The sequence below is a fragment of the Marmota flaviventris genome, chromosome 16 (assembly GCF_047511675.1).
Source record: "Marmota flaviventris isolate mMarFla1 chromosome 16, mMarFla1.hap1, whole genome shotgun sequence".
NCBI classification, from domain to species: Eukaryota; Metazoa; Chordata; class Mammalia; order Rodentia; family Sciuridae; genus Marmota; species Marmota flaviventris.
In genome coordinates this window covers 37125593-37142123 of record NC_092513.1, presented here as the reverse complement: position 1 = coordinate 37142123, position 16531 = coordinate 37125593, and the positions used below count along the sequence as shown (strand labels likewise).

At 36.6% G+C, this 16531-nt stretch overlaps 1 protein-coding gene across 8 annotated transcripts in view; it reads left to right on the top strand.

Moving 5' to 3' along the window:
* Positions 1 to 16531, top strand: part of Dtna (dystrobrevin alpha) — a 355871-nt gene that overhangs the window by 286626 nt on the left and 52714 nt on the right. For 5 of the 8 annotated variants that reach the window (XM_071602817.1, XM_071602815.1, XM_071602816.1 and 2 more), the window contains one exon: positions 4877 to 4960. The exons of 1 other annotated variant lie outside the window; for it this stretch is intronic. In XM_071602817.1, the coding sequence (XP_071458918.1) occupies positions 4877 to 4960 (84 nt within the window). Of the gene's footprint in view, positions 1 to 4876; positions 4961 to 6301; positions 6555 to 6659; positions 6750 to 14090; positions 14169 to 16531 lie in introns of those variants that run through there. 2 more of the 8 variants (XM_071602821.1, XM_071602820.1) reach the window with 2 other exon arrangements.

Sequence of the window (16531 nt, the reverse complement as noted above, 5' to 3'; positions counted from 1 at the left end):
GAGCTAAGAACTTTGCAGGAGAACAGAATGAGGATACTGCTGCTCAGTTCTAGAGAGAATTAGAAAGTGAGCCACCATGAAATGAAAGTCACTTTCAGAGTGCATTTACCCACCTCACACACAATGCTTAGGGTTGGTGTGCATGTATGTGTGAGTGTGTGTGTCTCTCTGTGTTAATTGACTGAGTAAAAAATTTTTAATTTTAATTTATAGGGACAATATAATTTGATGTGTTATTTGCTGCATTAACTAAAGGAAATATCTACACAATAAGTACTTCATTTAATGTGTTTACTTATTCTTGGTGCTGGGGATTGAATCCAGGACCTCAAATATGCTAAGCACATGCTCTGCCATTGAGTTATACTCCCAACCCCTACAATGGGTTCTTAGTCGGAGTTCCAGGGAGAAATTTCAAAATTCCCTTAAAATTCTACACAAAATGTGCCTTTTTCTGATAAAACTTCCATATATTTAACCAGATTCCCAAAAGTTTTTTAATCAAAATACTGATCTACACTCACTGATAAAATACTTTTTCCAAATTCATCTTATTTTTAAAATGCAAATTATATGAGGCATTTAATTGTTAAAATAATATATAAGAAATTCTGGATGCAGAAAGTCCAGTTTATATTAGAATTTTTTTTGTATTTTTTAGCTATAGAAATCTCCCCCATATTTGTTTCATTAGTCAAATGCTATATAATGAATAGATATGCATACCTTTTCAGGGGTGAGGATATTCTAAGACTTCTAATTTTAAACTATGCTGCTCATTTAGCTATTCTAAATCAACACAAGTATATACGGGTCATTTAAATGACAAAATAAATGGCATATCTTTCATCTTTTACAAAGAATATTACCTTAATCTTCCATAATCAGCATGTATTGAGAAGTTAATGAACATTCACAATCCTTTCAACTTATTATAGATGTAATTTTGATACATTTGACAAAAATATTTGACTCTCCATTGCATGTACTTTTAGCATAAGCCATTGTACCATGTCTAGAGAGTGAAAATAAGTGAATGAACACTTGAAGAACACATCAATACTCACACCCCCACTTAATTCTCTTATTGCTCCCCAATATGGCTTAAAGCATAAAGGTCTTAAGCTGAGGGAATATTACCCTAGTACAAGGATATGTATAGTGAACTTTATTGTTTGTGTCTCTAGCAAAGAGCACCCTGACAGTATGATCCCTGACCTTTTCCAAATAGTTTATTAATCAGTTGGTCAGTTGTGGCACAGACCACATCTTTATCATGCCTTGGACACATTTTCATGTAAGTTCACAAGAGTATTCCAGCCTATATCACTTACACACATACAGAAACTTAGAGACAAAGGTAATAAGGAAGCAGTGGGCACTGACAATATTGATGAGCATACTCTGTCATGCACTGGGTGACCTGGGATTGAGACACTGAGCATTACAGCATAACTAAGAACACAAAGCAGTTTTTCTTTGTTATTATAAAAAAGTATATTCATTGTGTCAATTAGTGCAAATTCTTCAAAGATACTACTTAGAAAAAAAATCACATGATGCAGATGTTCATGCAAAGGACGAATGCATGTCCCTTGGCAACAATGAAATATATTTAATGTTCTGAAGCTCACGAATATGGAATTTAATGCTGAGCATTATACAGTCTTCTTAAATGCATACTTCTTGGCTGTGATTGTGTTAAAAAAAATGGCACTAGTTTTCTAATATGTATATCCAGTCTTAAGAAGTAAAAAGTTCTAGATATAAATTAGACAAAAATACATGGCTTATACTTGATCAATACATATATAAATAAATTAGAAAATATTTTCATTATTTAAGACTCTAGTTTGAACTTTTAAGTGTAAAAAATTGGAAAAAAGAAGGCTAAGATAGAGTAAAATGAGACCAAATCAATAGAACTTTTAAACAGGTTGTGATCCTGCTATCTCACACACATTTGCATATGGAAATGAATCATGTAACACAAAAAATGCCATGCCCTTACTATAGCCAAGGGATTTTATACACATGCAGTAAAGAGGTGTTGCCAACCATGAATCAGTCCCTAAATAGAAACGAGCAGGTGGTGGCATTTTGGTTTTTGGCATTTGTTCTTATCTATTGTATTGCTCGTAAATGTTGCCATGATTAACAGTCTCTGTTCTGTTCGATTTTTTTGCTGCCAAAAGTGATACTTGGTAAGTAGTTCAATAGTCTCCTGTGTACTTATAAAGATTTAGAATCATAATTATAAATGGTCATGAGACACAAAACAAGTAAGCAACATGAGGCTAGTTTAAACTTATTCTGCCTTGAGCAGAACTCTGAGTTTAAAAAAAAAAAAAAGGATGCCAATTTTATAAAAATGTCTTCTGCAAAGATCTTATCCTGAAGAGAGAGAGGAAAAAAAAAAAAAAAACACTTTGTACTATTCCTTATGACTTTCTCCATTTTGTGGAACTGTTTTGTCTTCATGAGAGTCAATGTGTGTAACATTCCCAATGTGACCTATTTATTGGATTAAGGCAACTTGCCATTTGGCTATGGAGGAAATAGGAACTTCATTCCTTCTGAAAGCCATCATTTGGTGCCAAGGTTAGCCATTCTGTGTTCCAAGTGCAACATTTTGATAGTGAACCTTATACATGAAGCCATTTACTGAGAAATCTCAATTTCAGCTTTGCAATGACCAGGTTCAATAGAGTAAATTTACTGAGCTAGTTAAAAAGCATTCCAGATCCACTTGTTTTCTCAATTTCTGCAAATAGAACAAGATAGGAGCATTTTTTTAAAAAACAGACAAAAGAGAACCAGAAATGAGGAGTCACTTTTATTTTATTTTCAAATTTTTGCAAAGCTACAATGAAGGGGTTCCATTCTGTTTAGTGTTTTAAAATCAGATGTACCTAAATTCGTAACTACAGAGGAAATTTGAATAAAATTAGCATCCTGATTATAAAGTGTTTGGCTCAAGAAAGAATTAGTTAAATCAGCCTCATGTTGCTCACTTATAACAAGATACAACCTAGATAGGTAATGCAAAACATTAAGATCACTTTCAGAACTTAAGTTAATATATCCAGAGTAGATTAAATAGTGAATATGCTATTTTGACCTCCTCCAATAAATAATGTGTCTCATATCACCATTTAGCACCATCTACTAGGAAAAAATGTCAAAGAATTGTTGCACATAATACTGACATTTTAATACCTATGGGGTGTCATGTCCATTTCAATAAATACATTGGGATAGACAAGTCTGTTTTCCCCAGAGTCTCATTGTTATAAAATCCCAAACTAACTCTGGTTCTCTAAAAATTAAACTATTTACAAATTTGGCTTTTAACCAAGCCAACATTAATTGAGTTTATCCTCTGGGCTACTGTAAATACTGCCTCATCTTCAAGAAATTCTATACTGTCAAATTCAAATATGGAATTAGACTAAAACCAAAACTTCCTCTGACTCAGAATGATTCCCTGCCTCCCTGTCCATCTCCTGAACTCTGAATCCCATCTCACCTTATTGTTCAGTATCTTACACTGAACCTAAAATAAGACCAAAAACTGCTTGGAGATGAGATAGGGATCTTGGCTCCATAGTTTTGTTTGGACTAAAAATACTCATGATAGGGAAAGAGGGACAGAATAAAATGAAGAAAGACCATGGAAGACAGACTCGATGCACTTAATTGATGTTTAGGGCCAAGGAGAATTCTGAAAAACACTGAATCCTGTTTCCTTACACTGATCATATGAATAGAGTGAAGTAAGGGGATACCTTACACCATGCACCCCATCATAGGGATCAGTCCAAGATCAGAAACAGTGAGTCCTTGTGTTGTTTCATTGTACCTTCATTTAGAATAAAAAGAAAATAGATGGATGGATAAAGAAAATGTGATATATATATATATATATATATATATATATATATATATATATACACACACACACACAAATATATATATATATATTATTCAGCCATAAAGAAGAATGAAATGATGCCATTTGCCAGTAAATCGATAGAATGGGAGACTATCATGTTAGGTGAAATAAGCCAGTCCTCAAAAAACAAAGGCTGAAATTTCTCACTGACATGTGAATGCTAACTCACAATAAGCAGTAGGTAAAGAAGAATAGAAGTTCACTGGATTAGACAAAGGGGAATGAAGAGAAGGGAGGGGGATGGGAATACAAAAGACAGTAGAATGAATCAGACATAACATATGTGAATACACAACCAGTGTAACTCCACATCATGTATAACCACAAAAATGAGAAGTTATACTCCATGTATATATGATATGTCAAAATACATTCTACTGTCATGTATAACTAAAAAGAACAAATAAAATTTTTTTAAGTTTTATAAACAACAACAACAAAAATAAAGAGAAAATAGGGCAAAATATTGTTTGGCAGCCTGTGCCCTTTTGTATATTAGAGAGGGCCATTGTCATGGGGAACATAAAGGGGAGTTTCCAAGAGCTCAGGAATCCTCCTCTTTCCAAAAGGATATGGATTCTGATCATCAGGTTTTCCAAGTAGAAGTAAGGCAACAGCCTTCTTCCACATCCTGACCCATTCGAGAACATGATTCAGTGAAACACCAAGGCTCCAAGCCCATGAATAAACCTGCTCATGTTGTCCAGAGACCTTCCTTCCGTGTTTTACTGAGATGCTACATTCTCAAGGAAATGGAACTTTAAAACACTTGAATAATCTAACTGGAGCATGTCTGCTTTCGTATGGACCCTGAGCAGGGTAGAACATCTTCCCATCCCCTATCCTCAAAGGCTGTGGATAGTTTTTCACTTGTGACTCAGCTTTGCTTTAAATGTCCACACTCACTGTATTCTGTTTTAGGCCTCCCAGACCTGTAACCAGCATGAACGACACCCTGTTCTCCCACTCTGTTCCCTCCTCAGGAAGTCCTTTTATTACCAGGAGGTAAGTTCCAGTCCTCTTAAGTCCTGTTGTGAAATAAGCCTTGGTTCCATGGCAAGAAGAATATTCTATTGTAAGTCAAGTGCAGGAGACTATTATTGGAAACTGACTTGTACATATCCATCCCAGGTCTTCAATTTCAGTTATTTGGAAGCATTTAAAGAGGGCTGGGATGCCTTTGGGGTTCATGTCATTTCTCGAAACCTGCATTTCTAATCGCCCCCACAGTAAGAATGTGGGGTACGTTCTAATTTCACTATGGACGCCCAGGAATTCCATCTCACTGAGTGAGTCATGTTATAGCACATGGAGTGGTCTGTTGGAATTTCAAGATGTGTGGCATGTTATTATCTAGATTCTGAAATATCTCATTATTTGAGGCTCCAGATATAAAGGAATCTTCTACTGGCAAGTCCTCTTCTGGAATTCCTGAGGCTAGAGGCTGAAGACCAAACTTAGAAATGTAGTTTCCATGTACATAACTTAGTGGATGATAACAAGAACTTTTTAAAAGGGTGGATGTATGTCTCATCTTTTTTGCACAAGATTCAGGAACAGGAGAAGTGTACTCTCTAACAGTTAGCGTTGGAAACATGCAGGGCTCAAGAGGTGCTCTGAGTCATTTGATCAAATATCACAAATCAAGCACCTGAAAGTTGTTTTGTATATACATGGAGAAGGTTTACAGGAAATCAGGAACAGAGGTAAGGAAAATTGGAGTGAGTAATTTAACATAAGCTCTCAAATGCCTTTCAGCCATAAAGAAGAATGAAATGATGGCATTTGCCAGTAAATCGATAGAATGGGAGAAAAAAAAAAGCTCATATTAAAAAAAAAAAACATAATCCATCCATCTTTTCCCCAAAGAGTTTTGTAAAGTTCCAGTTTCACAAATATCCTGGCATATTCTAGTAAGGATCAGAAGACAGCAAGACTCTGTTAATTTTTCCCCTGCATTCCTATGTTTGCCCATCAATGGGAACCTGAGATGAAGATGTTTCCCACCATCCCATAATTATAGCAAGCAGCATTAGGACAATGGGCAGTACATGTTATTTCCAACAAGTAGAAATGAGGAGGTCCTGGTACTGCAGAACATCCACAGCAAAATGATGATTTTAAGTCCTCACTAACTTCCTGTTGGTTTTTCCAGAACCACCAGCAAATTCAAAAGAAAACCCTAACCTGTGAAGTCTATAAGACACACAGGCCTGTTCATCTACCTAGGAAAGGACCGGTGTGATATTTAGAGTAACTGTGCTTTTATTAGGAAACTCTACATTCTGTAAATGACAAGCAGAGGTAGACCCCATCCTTACTGAAGGTCATTTTATATCATTTCAGCTCGGACGGTGCTTATGGTGGATGCGTCTAGATGGATAACATGACTTCCTCTACCCTAAAATATGCCTATAATGCTTTGAGCTGTTCTGCTTTCTCCAGGGTACATGCTACCCATTAACTTAAAACATGATCATTTCCCTTTTCTCCCATTTTCAGTCCTTTTGGCATGTTCCCTGTGAACCACAGACATGTTGTTTAAAGCGTGCAGTTCTTCCTGTCACCATGGAGACTGGACCCTGGTTTCTGTGTGAAGGGTGCTGTTCAATAAAGCTCTGTACACTGAATGTTCTTCCTCTCTGAGTGGGCCTTGCTCTGTCCATGGAGGTTTTAATGAGGTCTCATTGTTTGCATCCCTCAGGTTACCTGAGGGGATAAGTGCACCCAGCCCTGTGGCTGAAGAGCATTCGCTCATTAAGCTGTATGTAAATCAGCTTGACCACAGCACACGGTCAGTATCCCTGAATCACTAATCATAGAAGTAGTTCCCCCAGCTAGATGGCTAGTCTCTCTGTTAGAGCACTAAAATCCTTCTATCGCATGTCCTAGTGGAGATGAAGTTCTTCTGGGATTTAAAGAGCTTCCGTAGAAAATTTTCAACCTAAGCTGGACTTCTCAGCTCTTTTCTTTCTTATTCATTTCATACCTTCATACCAGTACATATGAGGTGAATATGTGAAGAGTACTGTGCTGGCTCTCATTTGGACAACTCTCTGATTTTGTGTAATCTCTAAGTCCCTAGAGGATGACTTCTAAGACACTAGAACTAAAGAGCCATTGGGGATGATCTTTAGTGCTAAGTAGGATGTTATGTGGCTGGACCTTACTGCAGTTAAAGAAAGACTTAAGGACTTAACCAGCCTTAAGACCTTTCTTTTCCACTGGGCAAGGGCCATTTCTCCCCCAAGAAGAACAGTCTGATTCCTGTAGGAGTAGCAATTTCAAAACCAACTTCTAACTATCAGTGCTTGGTTTCTGTCACTTGATAATGATGGTGATCCACTTTGCTTTCTTAAGTATGTCGATACACTGAGGTTGATGGAAACCCATCATGCCAGATGAAGGCATAAGTTAAAGGCCCTATTCCTTCTATGATTGGAACAGGACTAAAGACATATAACCTAGAAGTCTGCCCTCAACCCCACTGCACCCCCAGCTGCCCCCTTTAAAATCAAATAAAACCGAAACAGGCCAAGAACAGTACTGTTCAGTATTAGGGCAGCGTTAATAAAGTAGGGAAGCTGGCCATGCAGGTATTTTATTTAGCCTGAGTTGTTAGTCTTTTGTACTTTAACTTAGAAATCTCAGAGATCTTAGAAAGATAAAACAGAGTGAGGATGAATTAAAATCACCATTGCAAAATCCTCTCTCCACACTCCTGGCATTCCCCGCCTAGAGTCCTTTACAAGTCTACCACTTTGATCTTCAAAAGGCACTAGGGTGAATCTTTGAAGTCTTCTGACATCCCGAGTAATCCACCTCACACAGATTTACGAGTGTGTACCTCTGGTTACCACCACCATCTGTCACATCCCCTGTTCCTTTTCCAGTGATATATTTGATACACTTTTCCATTACTTAAAAGAAGGGATTCTCAAAGGCACTCTCTTTTAGTCCTTTGAAGTCCTCTTGTGTGTGTGTACCTGTCTAAATGTGTACACATGCACATGTGTGCACTCAATGCTGATTAGCAGTTAGGTAGGATGTGGGTCAAATAATATAAATTATAGACATATTCACCTCATTCATTTTCTTGATCATTATCTATGTTCTTATGCCAAGATTGTTTTCTTGTAAATTTATAGGAAAGAATAGCTGGATTGATGGCCATCGATCATGCTCACTAGGAAGAGGCCTCCAATAGCTAAACATGGCAGCCAGCATTCTTATCTAAGCTTATGAAAGATGGCATAGCCTTACTGCAAATATCATCGCAAGGACTGACCACAAAGCCAGGCTCATATGGCCCTCTCTCCCGTTCACTGCCCACAGCCTCGGGCCTCTGAGGATCTTCTTTCTTTGTTGGTGCCTCTTGTAAAATCTTAATTATCTTTCCAAAATCCTGGTTTAATTTATAAGAGAGTTAATTAGGCCTTTCCTATGATAAATAAACTTCTTTGATTATGGCCCAACTTCTTCATTGGCCATTATAAGGTACACTGGAAATTTGAATGACTAGTTTCTTTTACCTCCGATATTAGAAATATTGCTTAAAGACTTCACAGGTATTTTCATAGTTGCAATTTCTAAGGTGGAAATCACTCATAAAAGGAAGCTTTTGGGCTATTACATAGAGCACCTAGCCAGATCCTATCATCCTGTCATTATTAGGAAATGACCTGGAATTCATATAGTGTGCTGAATGCAGTCTAATATACCATTTTCTGGTTCATTGCAGTCACACTGGTTATTACTGACATTATTAGCCTCTATAATACCTATGAGGAGGGCCCTCCACCCACCCCAAGCACTTCCTAAATCCTAGTTCTTCCTGGGTGAAGTAGCATTTGTTGGTGGTTTTTGTTGGTTGACTCCTTCTTGGTCATTGGGTTAATTGGGTTGTGTTTTCATCCAAAGAAAAACTAATTCACTGTGGGGTTTTTTTTATTATTTTTTTTCCAAATGCTTTTGCTTACCCAAAGATTATTTACCTAACAACCAAGGCTTTTAATCTGAATTAAACTGTTCAAACTAACTTTCAAGCATTTGTGATTTGGTAATCAAAAGTGTCTAGAAATAAAACTGACATATTGAATGTAGATTTGCTTCTGAAAATCAAAAGTTCTCTCCATGACTATTTTTTTTCTAAGAAGCCTATCCATTTTCAGTCATAAAAATGGAGAAATAGATAAATCAACATCTGACACCACCCTGAAGATGTCTTCAGTCTTACACTGTTCTGAGGATATTGTGTGAAATTACATGAAATTTGAAATAATTACCCTCTGTAGATAATTCTTTATTTCATGTATCCCTAGAGCCACGTATGCACTAAATTTTTTTCAAACTTGAATTCACTCAGTCTTTTCACTCAATTCTAACAATTTCCTATATTTAACTGTTAGTGCATAATTAAAACCACAATCACCTCTCTTTTTTTCCTTTGTTAACCTTTTTAATCTTACTAACATGCTTCAGGTGATTTTGGTACACACTGTGCACTCAGCACACTCTTCTCTAGGTTCTGTTGGCAAAATGCAATTGTTATGACTTGATAATACTGGGGGACATCATAGTAAGCAGGATTGGTACCTGTTCAACATGAGACAACATTTATGCCTGCCGTACTTGATTGACATCTAACTCTTCTACTAAGATGCTAACCTATTTTTTATATGCTTGCTGATTTGCATATAAGAGACATTTTACATTTCAATTCTAAGCTACTAAAAGCTTAGAAAAAGAAAGTGAAACAGGATGTTTCAGGAAATTATCTCTTAAAACTGATCAATGGACTCTAATTGTGCTTAATTAGTTTGGTGACTTTATTACTAAACTGTGTAAATAGTAGTGAGAAGAAAAATTTTATTCACAAGTGAAAGTTACTTAAAGAGAGAGTCAACTTTACAAATCCTTCTTTACAACTCCAAATACCACACAGGTTTATTCAAGAATCAACAGAAATAAATATTTATTTTTAAATATTGTGGTAATAATTATATTTCATATTTCCCAATTTGATTATATAATATTCTTATCCAGGCTTTTTAAATACTGTGCTCAGTAGAAGAAAAAAGTTATTTGACCAAGACTGATATAGTGATCCAACATAGGCATAAGTGACTTTTAAAAACGCATTCAAGGTTCAGGTAAGACTCCAGGGAGCATTTGCGTATAATTTTGTTACCTGAGGATTTCCTAAAAATGTTTGCACTAAACTAAAAATACTGGCTTTGGTTGTTACCAAAACTAAGGGGAGAATTAAAAATAAACAAACATGAATATATCTATCCTTCCAGAATCCATTAAGTCATTGCATATCTGTAGGCTTTTGTATGAAACTTTTGGGAAAAGGCTATTTATCATTAGATATGCTGTTTTCCAGAGAGGTTTTTAAAAGTAAATTGCTGAAGATATTTTAGGGGAAAAAAAAATAAAACACAATCTCAAGGAATATTCCCTGCCGTTCTGCCTCCTGAAGAACACACAAATTGTAAAATTTCCTGCCGTGCCCTCCAGGGTAAACAGCAATGATAATATGTGTGCAGAGGGATGTCTGTATAACTTGCCATGAGCCTGGCAGAAAAAAAATGAGATATATGTAAACATATCATATATATATGATTTGGGAATGTGGTCTTGCTTCTCCTTGAGACTTAGATTAGGAAAGATGTTATCAGCCATGTTATCCTCCATGTGGAGGGAGCCCCAAGTAGTTCCCAGTTTCAGAGGCTGAAAGGAAGAGTGCATTTCAATTTGAGACAGGGCAAAGAGCAGCTTTGGGAGCAATAGCTAGAGTTGTATAATGTCATAATTGCATTCTGACACACTGAGATGCTGTCAGTGCTTCTGGGTAAGGAAGAGGTGCCACATCCATGTGCCTGACCCTAAAGCCCATAATCAACTGGAAATACCACTTCACTTCTCAATGCAAGCCACCCAGCTATAAGATGAAAATTTAAAAATCTAAACTATTCCATGAAACAGTAGGAGAATACATTGCCTCAAGGAGTCACTGTCTTCACAATTCAGAAGAAAAAAAAAAAAAAGTTCACTTTGCTTCCCTTCTTCAAGCTCCTGGGGAGCAGCAGAAGGGATTCTGGAGAAGGTACCTCAGGTGGGAAGACTTTAAAGACTCAAGTTTAAATAAAAACCTGCCTCTAACTCAACTCTCTGAAGTTCCTGATCTATTTTATTTTGAAAGAGTAGCTATTTTTTTTTTCTTGTGCCCTTGGCCACCTTCATGCATGGTCATATTCTTGACTTCCCAGAAACAAGTAATGAGAATTTAAATCTAGCTCCAGGAAGTGTAGAAACTATGTGAACAGTAAGTACCAAAAAGGAAGAAATGCTCCTGCTCCTGTAGCAAAACAAAATAATTTATTTCCACAAACTCAAAAATGTGCATGGTATTACCCTTATATTTTTCAGCAACAGGTTTTTCCAAGAATTCATATGAGGAGGAAAAAGAAAATGAAAGGATTTAAATGATTCCCTCAAGCCAACACTGGCAAGGGTCAGTACAAAGAAAATAACAAAACTCAAAGAGATGTGAATACTTAGAATATCTGCTCATCTCTTAGAGGGAAGGAGAGATCCGGAAAGAAGAGGGAAAACAGGGTAATGGAGGAGAGGAAGAAAGAGAAAAGGCTAAATAATTGAAGAAAAAGAAATAAGATCACCAATGAAAAACTAGTCAGTTGCCTCTTTCCTGACACCCTGGCCCTACTAGGTACTTATATCAGAAAGCTCCTCCATGTTTGTGGAGTGACCAAGTGGTGGGAAGATCACTTTTGGGCTTTACCACAGCAACCGTGGGTTTCTCCCATAAAGCACCACGGGAATAGTTTGTAGCAAACATATTTCTTTGGTTGATTTTCTTGTGTTCCTTTTTGCTCTTTTTCTTCTCTTTTCTTTTTATCTCACACATTCAGCATCAGTGGATATACATGGGTAATTATTAGATTGGTTTAAAGAAATACTGCTACACTGTTTCTGGGATTCAAAGAACAAAGAAACACAATAAGGCAGGGAAATCTTTTAGTTGGGAGGAAAGAATCATTGATATTTCACACAGTGTTCCAAGTGGTTTTGCAAGCATCTGAAATCAATTATATGATAGATAAATCTACCTTAATTCAGAAAAAAAAAGTCACTGAGGATATTGGGCAATAGAAAGACTATAGTAGACAGGTTTGGGATATTGTGTTGGTGGGATAAGGGAACGTCACTGAAAACACCACCTATGAGGGGTTAAGGTGGTCTTTGACCCTGATGAGTATATTTCAGTCTTAGAATATAAAGATCAATATGCTGGGAAAAAAATAAGGCCATCAGGAAAGAAGAGTCTCCTAGAACATTCATCTAATTTATTGTTTTCAAAGTTGTAATGCTCTATCGCTGGGCATGTTGACTGTAGTTAATAGCATCAAATTGTGTGCTTCAAAATTGCTGCAAGAATAGGATTTCAGCCGGGCTCGGTAGCACATGCCTGTAATCCCAGTGGCTTGGGAGGCTGAGGCAGGAGAATGGCAAATTCAAAGCCAGCCTCAGCAACAGCAAGGCGTTAAGCAACTCAGTGAGACTCTGTCTCTAAATAAAATAACAAAATAGGGCTGGGGATGTGGCTCAGTGATGGAGTGCCCCTGAGTTCAATCCCCCATATCCCCCCCACAAAAAGAATAGGATTTAAATATTTTTACTACAATAAAAATAAGTATATGATATGATAAATGTTAGTTTGATTTGATCATTCAATAATATGTACATACACCAAAACAAAACATCACATTGCACCCCACACTCTAAAGTCACTTTTCTTTTATGTGCAGCTATACTTTTTAAGCACAGAAATACTTTATGTTACAGATGCCCATCTAAAAGGCCAAGTGAATATGCCAAATACTCACAAACACCATCGGCTACTCTATCATGACATTTTATTTATAAATCAAATTTGACATAAATTTATCAGATTTCACTATTTAAGGAAGCTTTTGAATACACTGTTACAAAGTAACAATACTAATCATAATATGTATAATTCTAAGGCTATTCATTTATACATTTCTATGTGTTTTGAATTTCTGTCTGAAAAAGTGGTACTTTGTAGTACCTTAAAATTTGTAGTTAAAAGTTTTGTAAGATTTTAATACTTTATATATAATCTAGAGAAAATTGTGGCAAAACCCTATACTTTTAGATACCATGCTAATACTTGGTATTTTAACAAAGTTGGACAGTTTACCTTTGTATTTTCCATGAAGTGTGGGATAGTTTTAGGTACACCAATGTGTAGGGAAATTCTTAACCTACAAAGGAGCAAACTCTCTTAAAACAGGTTACTAATCTAGTTGAAATACCATATATCCCAGGGAAGTATGCCTATTCATCACAGTAAATCTTGGGTGACTTTGGCTTGGCCACACTTGATTAATTATAAAACAATATTTCAAACATTAAAATTGTCCTTTAAATTACTAAATGAAATTAATATTCCTATGTTAAAAATGGCTTTAGTGACAGGACTCTATTCACTACTTATATATCAATATTGACATAAGAAATACGAATACATATATAATCTCCAGAGTATATTTTTCTGTTTCTCTGACAGTTTTCTTTGTAACTTCTCAGTCAAGGGTCAAGTGACTTGTGCTTAAAGTAGTAAAACACTATTAATATGAAGCCATTTCTAGGTACTTTTCAAGTCTATGCAACATAGACAGCTGGAAAATTTAGGGACGACAGAAGAATTCCTTTAGAGTGGGATCTAAAGGTTGGCAGGACTTGGTGAACTACTGGACTGTTTTCATGCTAACCTCTAATGGATGTTGAAAAAATTTTCATGATGTCTAGGCATATGAAATATAAATGCTCACTTACTGAGCAAACAGCAGAGGGCAAATCTGGAATTGAAGTGGCCTGTGTAATTCTAATTCCAGTTCTCAGACCAGGTTTTCACTCCTAGTCGAACTCTGTGGAGATCTGAAAACATCTTGAAAGTTTCAAAATATTGCAGATCTTTGCAAATAGAGCTTGGATCTAGCCTTGGGAGTTTCTGTTGCCAGTTTCTGTCTTGAATGCGTTGCCGTGTTTACGCTCTTCTTGGCTTTCCCATCTTATTAACCAGCTCTCCTCCCAAGGACAGTGAAGTAGAGCAGAACAAAATGCTGGCTAGGGCTGCTCCAGCTTTGCTGAAGGGCAAAGGGTAAGTTACAGCCAGAGTGCACTGGAACCTTGAACTAACCAAACTAAAAATGGAGTTTCTTTTGCAAAAATGCTCTGTGAGTGAAAGACCATATTCAGTTTAGTGAAAGCAGTGACCTGTCATAACCCAATTAACAGCACCAACTAGTTATTTTGCGTGGACACATCTGTGTTGTTATTCACTTTCTAATATCCTTTGTTTTTCTTTTAAATGACTAACCTGATGATATGATTTTCAAAAAAAATTTTTTTTGCTTTGCTTGCAACCTCTTACAGTACAGATGAATTCTTTGGCCCTCATGGTCAAAGAATGCAGATCTGTTTTCCAAAAAAATTGTTCAGCCTAAATGGAAGTCTTCATTTGTAAAGTTAGTCAAACGAAATTGTGAATTCCTTTGCCTGGGTTTTGCTTGTGTTTTTCTTAGAACATTGTTTAGACACTCCCTTTACTGCCTTGGATTTCCAGATTTTTTTTTTCTACCACAGACTCACTCCTGCTTTTCCTGCTCATTTCTGTTCACCTCTCTTTCTTTCCTCCTGCCCTGTTTCAGGATACAGTACAGCCTGAATGTGGCAGACAGGCTAGCCGATGAACATGTTCTCATCGGGCTGTATGTCAACATGCTCCGGAACAACCCATCATGGTTAGTGCAGGTTTGGCTTCTTGACTGTCCTTAGAAAGGGGAACAGTCTGAGCTGGTGACAAGGAGTCTTAGCAAGGGGCAGAGCCACGGCATGCCGAAGGTGTCACGAAGACACTTTTCACCTAATTCAATATAGAAGTCTTTTGCCATGTTAGTTTGGATATTTCCCTTGAATATATCATAGAATTTGTAACCTTGTTTATGTCTTAGCTAAGGTGAAAACTTGTGCGAATGGGTGTTGTGCCAAAGATGAGCATTCAGGTGGATGCAGGACACTGGGTCCCACCAGTCGGTTCTTTGCTATTTCCTATCAGATGACCACAGGCTGGTGATGCAGACACTTGTCTCATTCCAAGGACATGCTAATTTGTGAAACAACGCCCTTTCACTTAACATAGAACTGAAAAAGAACAAAAGTAGTATGATAGGATCATATGGAAATCACTTCTTTGTCTTTCAACAATTCGATTACTTAAGAACATATCTGAGTACCCATACTGATGAAGCTTGCTTTCAAGTCCCAGAACATACAAAGTTTGCTTTCAGATGTGTAAATATGGAATTCAGGTAGCCCTGTATGTTAGGATAAAGGTATTTATTCATGAAGTTTTTCTATTTCAATTGTGACATAGGAGGTTGGTTAAAGCTACTTGATTTTCTTAATAATTGTACATTTGCAATTTGAATGAAAATGAAAGAACAGACTGTAAACTTAGATGTTTGTTTCAATCTAGGTTAGGCTACTGTTATACAAGAATTATTTAGCCAACCAATTCTTTGGAAATATTTTAATTTTGCTGAACAACTCCAATTTTTTTCTGAGCTAAGGGTCCATAGTTTTTCTGAGGTTACCACTACTAAATGAACCAGTGGGTTAAATTCCCATTAAAGTGTTTTCCACCTTCAGCATTACCAGGTCCCCTTTCCACTTCACAAAGGCATGCTGAAACACTTAATGTCCACTGCTTGATGCTCACTGTCCTCACCACTTCATTTCTAGAACTCTCTCCTACCTTGACTATTTCCAAAGTTCCTTTCTATTACTGCTTCTGACGCCTTAGACCTATTTTTGCAAGATTAGCCCAAGACAATTTTAGGTTTGATGAACTAGTGAATGTTCATTTGTTTTAATAGATTAATATAATAAACACCTATTAATTTGTGTGTTTAAAAATGTATAAGCACGCTAATTTAATCCCCTCCTTATGGTTAAGAATATACTCTTCAGCTGACTAATCCCATCACTTTGTTCAAATTCCCCGAGCTTCTGGATACAGTAGCAGCTACTTTTTCATAGCTCAACCTCTCAAAACTATAAGATTGCCTTAATCTTTTTACCAACAAATTTAGTACCCTGATGTTAATGGGAGCTGAAAAATTAAATAATTATTTTTTAAAAAACGTATCTGTAATCTTCAAAGAATTCAGTCAGTAGAGATTCAATCAAAAGGCAGTGATGTGATAGCATTCCATCCTCTCCCCCATAATTCTAAGTGCACCCCAGTCATTTCAACCACTCTTCTTTGACCTTTTCTTAATTAAAGCTGTAACAAAGAAATCTCCAAAGAGGAAAGCTCAGAGTCTGTCACTACTAACCATTATCCTACTCAGATGATTAATCATATTGACTTGATGGTCACTTAAGATCATCGTACTGTCTCAGTAGAGACACCTTACCTCTGCCTGATAAAGCTACAAGGGATTTATATTTTGAAAACAA